General features: G+C 41.6%; 2 protein-coding genes across 2 annotated transcripts; both read right to left on the bottom strand.

Annotated features, from left to right (window-relative positions):
- Positions 1-805: 805 nt before the first annotated feature.
- Positions 806-3,654, bottom strand: LOC118388222 (zinc finger protein 454-like). Its single transcript, XM_035777053.2, has 2 exons — positions 3,346-3,654; positions 806-2,919 (listed from the first exon to the last, which is right to left on the bottom strand). The coding sequence occupies exons 1-2, from the start codon at positions 3,536-3,538 to the stop codon at positions 2,108-2,110; spliced, it is 1,005 nt and encodes a 334-aa protein (XP_035632946.1). The 5' UTR covers positions 3,539-3,654; the 3' UTR covers positions 806-2,107.
- A 1,291-nt stretch (positions 3,655-4,945) lies between these two features.
- On the bottom strand, positions 4,946-9,585 carry LOC118388220 (zinc finger protein 37-like). The gene is made up of 4 exons (XM_035777049.2): positions 9,526-9,585; positions 8,735-8,821; positions 8,498-8,651; positions 4,946-8,123 (listed from the first exon to the last, which is right to left on the bottom strand). The coding sequence occupies exons 1-4, from the start codon at positions 9,583-9,585 to the stop codon at positions 6,166-6,168; spliced, it is 2,259 nt and encodes a 752-aa protein (XP_035632942.2). The 3' UTR covers positions 4,946-6,165.

The raw sequence follows: 9,585 nt of genomic DNA, 5'->3' as shown, positions 1-9,585 counted from the left end.
TACCAGTGCCCGGGCCCCATATGAATGGTCATGGTCCTCCTATGATGCAAATGAGGGGCCCCTCACCACATGGAATGATGCCTGGAGGTGAGATTGTTGCCCCAACACTTAAATTATATATTGTTGATGTAAATATATTTTTGATAGGCATTGGATTAAAGACCTACAAGTTCTCACCTGCATTTACAAAATGTATCTACTGCTGATCACCAATATCTTCATTGAACAAAATACAGTAGTTCATGCATGGTCAAGGTTATAACTTTGAGATGTATTTTTCACCAAGATTTGATAGAATGGATTCATAAGGGACATGTATACTCGACCATGATTAGGATCTAATCTGAATAACAAGTGAAACCAGTTAAGATATCTGTGATGTTTGCTGTCCTGTAGGCCAGGTATGCGGACACCAATGGGCCACATGCAGATGAAGCCTGGCCCACATTAGATGCGCCCCCATCGGCCAATGATGCAAATCAGACCGGGTATGATCCAGCCAGACAGATGAGACCCAAAATCAAGTGGTTCTGCACTGCAATACATGCTCTTTGGAGGTCACTGCTGCCCAAAATGCATTGTTTGGGTTTTTGAAATGGCCACCTATTGTCTCGACTCTAAACCCTTTTGGTTCGAGTGAACACTGTGTTTCAGCGAGCTCCCGTGGCATTAGTTCATTTTTCTCTTTATATTAATTTCTTAGCTAGAAAAGGTAGTACAATTTGCAAAACAAGTTACTCTACAATGAGTCTTGACAGATGTGTCAAAAGTTTCTGACAACATGCCCGGCAGAACTACTAAGAACTCGACCAAAACCATCACCCCTGTAGGGCTGTAGGGCTCCCGAGTGGTGCAGCGGCCTAAGGCACTGCATCTCATTTGGACTATATTAATTGGTGCAATGACAGATAACAGACTGTTTATGTAAGTGGAACATTAGAGGGAGCCATAATCCCATAAAAAAAATGTTAAAGTACTCTCTTTAACAAAAAATAAATAAATAAAAATAAATATATATATAAGCATAGATTTTGTACCAAAATTGGTGGATGTTGGCTTTAACCTTTGGATTAATAAAGGCATAGGCAGACTAAATTATGTATATGCTGACAAGATTCTAATGTCATTTGAGCAGATGGTTGAGAAATATCGGCTCCCAAAGCAGGACTTTTCCCGCTTTCTACAAGTCAGACACGTTTTCAACCAACAACTTGGTTGACAACCCTGATGTATGTAATTGACAGAATGCATGTTTTCTTCACAACGCAACATGTCTGTAAGTTTATTTTATGACACTTTAAGGTCCTTTTCTACTGTAGACACACAGGGGGTCAAGCGAGTGTGGGAGAATGAACTGTCTGTTACTATTGTTGAGGAGATGTGGGAGGACATTTGGAGATATGCAAAAACAATATCTATCTGTAATTGCATTAGAGCAATCCAATTATGAATAATACACACATTGCATATATCTCCAAATCGCAGACATGCTTCTAACCCTTTCTCCTCTCCTCAGTATCTTAAATGTAAAACTGATACATGCACCCTTACACATTTCTTATGGCCATGTTCCAAATTACAAAGGCACTGGTCTAAAGGTACTTCAAGAAATTCCATGGGTCGACCTAGAATGAAACTCAATTTCTTTGCTGTTAGTTCTCCCTAGTAAGCATGTTACTTCTGCACGTCACAGAAGGCTGTATGACATTCCTACCTCCGCAGCGAGGAAAAACATCCTCTTGCAGTGGATTAGTGACATCTATTCAAGGTTGGCACATGCAAACACCTCTTATCCCTTGGGTTTTGTTATTCCAATGTAAAATGGGCTTTTTTTTAGACCCACAGACTTGTATGTTTTTCAATAAATAACATTAGTAGACTTGAACATGTATGTTGGTCTTCAATCATTTTGTTTGAATAATAGATGGATGACAGAGGCTCCTAACTATCTATAGCTTCATAAAATGAGAACACTTGTTGTTTAGTAAATGGTCAACGCATTTATTCCTTCAAATATTGACCCATACTTTATTAAATTAAAAGGGCATTACTTAAGTGTGCCATATAGATAGAAGGCTACTTTTCAGACAGACTCTTTCTCCGCAGGTCACTTGTACGTTCTTTTCTTCTTGTGAATGTGCAGCATGTGATTCGTAAGGGCATTTGTACGACTGAAGCACTTGCCACAATCATGACAGCAAAACGGTTTCTCCCCAGTGTGTATCCTCATGTGCTCCGTCAGGGCTCCTTTCAGTTTAAAGCATCTTCCACAAACATGGCACCGGTGTGGCCTTTCCCCTGTGTGAAGTTTCAGGTGTGTCTTTAAAGTGCCTACCGCAACAAAGCCTTTGTTACATAAAGGACATGTAAATGGTTTCTCTCCTGCATGACCCATCATGTGCACGATAAGACTTTTTTCCCTCTTGAGGAATTTGCCACACACATTGCACTGAAATGGTTTGTCTGATTCTGCATTGCCAATTAGCTGATTCATATTTAATGTGCTCACAGAGCTGTAAGGGGTTACTACAGAGAGGGTTTGAGAGTCATTGGTTGGTTCTGATACTCTGTAATCCTCTTCATCGGGTTCTATTTTGATCTCTTCAATTGTGCTGGTAGGTAGTGAGTCCCTCTCTCTGTTCTCTACAGTTTGTATGTGGTAAAGTTGGGAGGACTTATGTGGGTCATCCTGATCACAGTCACTTTTCACAAAGGGAGGAGAACATGTTAGAATGTTGGTATCAGACTCCAGCCCCTGAAGCTGCTCTTCCTCCTGAATGGTCCTGAGTTCTTCCTGTTCTTCTTTAATCTGTGTGGGGTCTGAGTCCTCCTGCCCCAGACCAGGGGTCCACTCCTGCTCACAGTGCTGCTGCTCAAGGGGAACCTCCTCAGGGACAGTGAGAATGAGCTGCTGGGTATCTGGCAGAAAGGACAGAGGATGAAAGAGTTGTCTAGATCTCCATATTCATAGTGGTGACAAGACGAGATGTAATCTGTCCAAGTATTAGGCACTAACATTTTAAAAGATTTACTTTGATTATAAATGAATGGGTGTTGTAAAAACTCGAGGCTTGCACAGATTATTTAATCAGCCAACAGTATTCGCATGCCATGGTAACTTTATTGCAGTCGATCTGTGCGTCTCAGAAAAGTAGTAGTAGTATATTTGCTTCCTGAGATATTACACTAGCATGTGCTTCCTTCCCGCAAGGTGATATCAGATAACCGTGCACAGCGCGACACCAATACAGTCTTCCTGGAACGCAATCAATGTGTAATTTATTGAATTGTGTAGAATAATTAATAACTAGGCCTATCTGTAACGGTAGGTAGGTGGCAACAAACCTGCTTTATGTAACTTTATCTTCGGTTGGGTAACGATGTGCAGTTGCCTTCGTAGACGATCGATCTCCTCCTTTGAACGGGAGATTTCTTCCTGGTACTCCGTTATCGTTTTTTCCACTGCCCCAAATATCTCAACAGCCGCTGCAGTTAATCGCTCGGTGAGAAACGTATTCAACAGCTGCAGTTTGGACATTTTCAGATAGATTAATGCTCTTAATCCACAGAATCAACTATATTTATTGCATTTCTTCTCTCAAATGCAAATAAACGGATACACATGCGCAGCCTCTATAGCTCTTGCCCTGGGAAGTTATTGGCTGTGAAGAACAGCTCGCTACATTACCGCCACCTGCTGTGCAGTATGACTGATTTAGAGTGAATAATTATTTAATCTTTTTGACCAGAACATTTGACACATTAAACTCCAACAGTAGGCTATGTGAGCCACAGGATATCATAATAGCCAAGTTCATTATGCATAAAATGAAGTTAATAAGAAACAAACCTAGATGATTGAAGTGGTATGTCTCCTCCATGGTCTCTCATAATACTGAAGTCAAAAATTGTATGTCTCCACTATAGCCTCTGCAGTGACAGTAATTATCAGATGGTTTGCTATGCAAACCCGCCGGAGCACGGAGAATATCTTATTAAACACGCATTTCCTATTTGAAATTATTTGCCAACGCACCCTGTACTATCATCCTAGAAATGCACATTGCTCTTTGCACATCATATGCACCACTCTTTTTCAGAAACATCCCCACCGCACATCATCCTGTAAAAGTGTTTTTTTTTATTCATACATCTTTACATACAGTGTACACTGAGTGTACAAAACATTAGGAACACATCCTCTTTCCGCGACAGACTGACCAGGTGAAAACTATGATCCCTTATTGATGTCACCCGTTAAATCTACCTCAATCACTATAAATGATGGGAGACCGGTTAAAGGATTTTTAAGCCTTGAGACATGGATTGTGTGTGGGCCATTCAGAGGGTGAATGGGCAAGACAAACTATTGAGGAAAGGGGCATATCAAGTCAGTTGAACAACTGAAATATGCCGTCCGCATTTAAAGCAACCCCTTTCGGTGCTTTTGCACAGGGTGTCAAGAACTGCAACGCTGCTGGTTTTTTTTCAAACTCAACTGTTTCTGGTATGTATCAAGAATGGCCCACCACCCAAAGGACAGTCATCCAACTTGAAACAACTGTGAGAAGCATTGGAGTCAACATGGGCCAGCATCCTTGTGGAATGCTTTCGACAACTCGTAGAGTCCATGCTCCAACAAATTGAGGCTGTTCTTAGGGCAAAAGGGGGTGCAACATTATTAAGGTGTTCCTAATGTTTTGTATAATTAGTGTTTAATGTAGCCTGTAGTTGTTCAATTGGAGTGCATATATATCACGTGGATTTGTGTAAACTCTGCTTCTATTATGCTGTCTGTTTATCATCGTCTGTTTACCGTGGCAGCACTATTTCACCAAGTCAAATTCCTTTAAAATGCAAATGTTTTGGGGAATAAAGGTGATTCTGATCGATGATATCTATGGATGTTGTGTGCGCAAAGGTTGCAAACTCAAGGAGTAGGCTATTTCAAGAACAAAAATGTACATTTTTAATGAATGGTAAACGTAATGGACAAATATTCATAGGTTTCACACAAAATGATGATGTTAGGTCAAACAAAAAGCTACACATTTAATTTGGGTGTCAAGCTAAGGAAGTCCATTACAATAAATGACAAAACATGTACACAATTCTTTGTTATTGCTGCAACAAATACTTTCATAAGATGAAATCAAGCCGATACCGATGATATAGTATTACATAGATCAGCACTGAGTGGAGGACAGCTCAAAATAATGGCTAGAACGGAGCGACTGGAATGGCGTCAAGCACGTGGAAACCCTATATTTGATACCATTCCACCGATTCTGCTACAGCCATTACTATAAGCCCGTCTTCCCCAATTAAGGTGCCACCAACCTCCTGTGATATAGATGCATTAATATCAAACGCATTAGCCTTAAAGGGATAGTTCACCCAAATTGGTTTCCTTACCCTGTAAGCAGTCTCTGGACGTATGACCTTTTCCACATGCTAACGTTTTAGTGTTTGTGGCGCAAATCCCATTCAAGTCATGCTACCGATATTAGCATTTTTCACGCATCATGTCCAAATCATCCGAAAGTATCTGAAATGGATTGTGATCCTCAGTCACAAATAAATCAGTCCCATGACTAATGGGATTTGTGCCACAAATGCTAAAACGTTAGCATGTGAAAACAGTGCCAAGGAAACTAAACCAAAACATGGATTGGCATTATACCTTGTCCATAGACTACTTACAGGGTAAGGAAACCAATGTAATTTGGTTGAACTAATCCTTTAATCAAACAAAATAAGTTTTGCTAATAGAAGATAATGACTAAATTGTTGTGACATTTGATAAATTAGCTGGGACTGTTGCTTCTGCCTTAAAATCCACTCAAACTACAAACTTGTCAACAATGTTCTGCATGTTTATTCATGCATACCCTAAATTGATTCTACCCAGTCGTCCTCTAAGGTTCCTAATGGTATATAGAGTACAATGTGCTCTCAAACTAGGTTCTAACCTCACATTTTCCCCTCTAACCTCACATTTTCCCCACACAGGTCTCTTTCAACTTTTTGAACTGTGGTGGTGTATTGTCAATGTCTCACACCAGAAAACGACAAAAATACATTCACAATGAACAGAGGAGTTTTTACTCTAAGTGCTCTTCTCGTTCTCTCACGACTCCCATTTGATTGCATAATTTACCACAGTCACTGAACCGGTTGTTTCTCTGCCGTGTGTTTCATAATGTGGCTAGCCAAGTACGCCTTCTGAGTGAAGGATTTGTCACAAACATTGCACTTATATCTTTTCTCCCCCGTGTGTGTCCTCATATGAATTTTCAGGTCTGCATTCAAAGAGAAACATTTGCCACATTCTTCGCACCTGCATGGTTTCTCCCCTGTGTGTCTTATCATATGGGTGGTCAGATTTCCCTTCAGACCAAAGCATTTGCCACATTCAGGGCAGGGATATGGTTTCTCCCCTGTATGGGTCCTCATATGTTCTGCCAGTTTTTCCTTCCGACTGAAGCTTTTCCCGCAATCATTGCACTGATAGGGTTTCTCTCCTGTGTGAATTTCCTGGTGGCGACTTAGATGAGTCGTTGATGAGAAACATTTTCCACATGAAGTGCACTTAAAAGGCCTCTCCCCTGTGTGAGTCTTCTCATGGTCTTCCAGGGATTTTCTCACAGTGAAGCCTTTCCCACAGTGTTTGCACTGAAATGGCTTCTCCCCTGTATGGATCCTCATATGCACTTTCAGATTGGAACTACAAGTGAAGACTTTAGCACAGGCGTGGCAGAAATGCTTCACTCCCATGTGGGTTTGCAGATGCTTCACCATACTATCTGTGGACCTAAAATCTTTCCCACAAACCCCACAAAGATGGTATTTATCCTTTAAATGAATTTTTTGCACATGACTAACAAGATAAGTCATGAAAACAAAAGACTTCCCACACATCTTGCAACAATGAGGAGCCGTATGGTTTTTATTGGCTGATGTTACCTTGGGTAACTTGGAGATTTTCCTGACTCCACCACTGGTAAGATAACTTTGTCTTTTCTTGTGGGGTAACTTTTTAGTTTTCCTCGCTTCAGCACTGGCAGGAGAGCTTTGTTCTTTCTTGACCCGTGCTCTCAATGTCCGAACTAACCCCAGTGCTGACCGTAGTCCTCCAGTCTCCTCTCCTCTTATACGTGGTGACTTTGAAGTTCTCCTGCCTACTGCACTGGTATTGGGGCTTTGCACTGTCTTGAGGGGTGACTTGGTAGTCTTCCTGCCTCCATCACTGGTATTGGGGCTTTGCACTGTCTTGAGGGGTAACTTGGTAGTCTTTCTGCCTACTGCACTGGTATCAGAGCTTTGCACTGTCTTGAGGGGTAACTTGGTAGTCTTCCTGCCTACTGCACTGGTATCAGGGCTTTGCACTGTCTTTAGGGACAACTTGGTAGTCTTCCTGCCTACTGCACTGGTATCAGGGCTTTGTACTGTCTTGAGGGGTAACTTGGTCGTCTTCCTACCTACTACACTGGTATCTGGGCTTTGCACTGTCTTCAGGGGCAACTTGGTTGTTTTCTTGCCTCCATCACTGGTATCTGGGCTTTGCACTGTCTTGAGGGGTAACTTGGTAGTCTTCCTGCTTACTGCACTGGAATGGGAGCTTTGTACTTTCTTGTGGGGTAATTTTTTGGTTCTACGGCCTCCAACACTTGCTTGCATACTGCTGGTCCGTATTAACCCCAATGCTGACAGTAGTCCTCCACTCGCCACTACATCAACACTTCCACTGGTGTTGATCTGAGCTGCAGGGGATCCTGGATTCTCTACAGAGAGGGACTGGAAGTCACTGGTTGTTAATGATGCCCCATTTCTCTCCCCCTCCATTTCGGCGTCCATCTCTTCAGTTGTGTTGGTGGTCGGTGAAGGCTGGGGTGGGTCCTGATCATAGTCACTTTCCACACAGGGAGGAGTAAATATGAACTCTATGTCGGGCTCTAGTCCTTGATACTGCTGCTCCTCCTGACTGGTCCTGACCTCCTCTTCCCCTTCAATGTGTGTGGGCTCTGGCTCCTCCTGGCCTAGACTGGGGCTCCACTCATGCTCACAGTGCCGCTTCTCAGGGGGAACCTCCTCTGGGACAGGGAGAGTAAGCTGCCTGGCATCTGGGGGGGGGTAAATTATATGAACATTCATTCAGTTTGTGGCAGAAATAAATGTTTATATATTTCATTACATTTGTTTACAGTTGTTGGCTGCCTGGCTGCAACAATTCTATTTGCAACAACTCTAGCCATGCCATTGATCTAGTAACGTTAGTGATAAAGAAATGAAAAGCCCGCACACGTAATATAGCTAGCTAGCTAGTCGCTCCCCAGTGCGTTACCGCACCCAAAAACATTGGGGAGCTACTACCGGGTGCGGGACTTTCAATTATTTATCTATATAATTGTTTAGCCCAGCAACGTTAATCTAGTTTAGGATGTGCACATCAACCTCCTATTTTTTTATAGTCTAGTTAGCAGTGGCCACTACTAACCTGATTTATGTAACTTTAAGTCGGGTTTCAAAGCCAAATCCAGAAGCCTCTGTAGACGTTCGATCTCCTCCTTTGAACTGGCAATTTCTTCCTGGAACTCGGTTATTGTTTTTTCCACTGCTCCAAATATCTCAACAGTTGCCTCCGTCAAGCGCTGTGAGAGAAACACATTCAACAACTGTAGTTTGGACATTTTGAGGGAAATTAAAGTGAATACGTTTATGCTTTTCTGCTCACTCCGTAGCCCTGCTCAAACAAAGATGGCGGAAGTGAAACCACAAGGGCGGCCAGAGTGACGAACCAAAGATTGAAACTGTGGACGACCTACTCTGCATTTAGTCACGTGGTATACAAAGAGTGACGATCTTGCGGTACCGAAACCCTACCAACAGAGGGCTTTAAGCGCAAGAGCAGATGAATGTTGGTCATTTTTTCACAGAAAACAAAACATTTATAGACACCGGCCCTCATTCGAAGTAAAAAAATGTCACGACACTGTATCTAGGTTTCCATCCAACTAGCGACAGGTTTTCCCACTAAGTGGTGTTTCCACCATACCGATTTATTGCCGAAAAAAATCAGTGCGTGATGACATGCTACTTTTTTGTGAACTCTCTCTCGCTTAACTTTTCATGTACCAAAGTACAAATCTAAAGTTCATGTGTTTCCATCACATTTTCCTATAGTTCTGTCAAAAACTATTGTGTTAAATAGCCAAGTGCCTACTCTGGTTTTAGAACTTGCGATGTAGCCAACAGATACAGTATATGTATTGAATTCAAAATAAAATAAATCGTGGACATGAAAAATAAAGTTAAGAATGTAAACATATTTTCGAGTACGAGTGTATTAATGGATATTGAAATCAAAAACCAAAACAATTGAAAGCAAAATGTATAGAATTGTAAACAAAAATAAGACATCAAAAGCAAAACTTGTAATCAACAAATTTTAAAGCGAGAGCAAAACTCTGACAAATTAATTAAAAAATATATTTGAACATGATAGACATGTTTTTTTTCTTTTACCGAGTTAAGTGGACGATCTGACGTCACCACTATGCGCCAAATCTTCCCCCATGTCCGCAT

This window comes from Oncorhynchus keta, chromosome 10, assembly GCF_023373465.1.
Source record: "Oncorhynchus keta strain PuntledgeMale-10-30-2019 chromosome 10, Oket_V2, whole genome shotgun sequence".
Taxonomy (NCBI): domain Eukaryota; kingdom Metazoa; phylum Chordata; class Actinopteri; order Salmoniformes; family Salmonidae; genus Oncorhynchus; species Oncorhynchus keta.
This window is presented reverse-complemented; position numbering and strand designations above follow the sequence as displayed.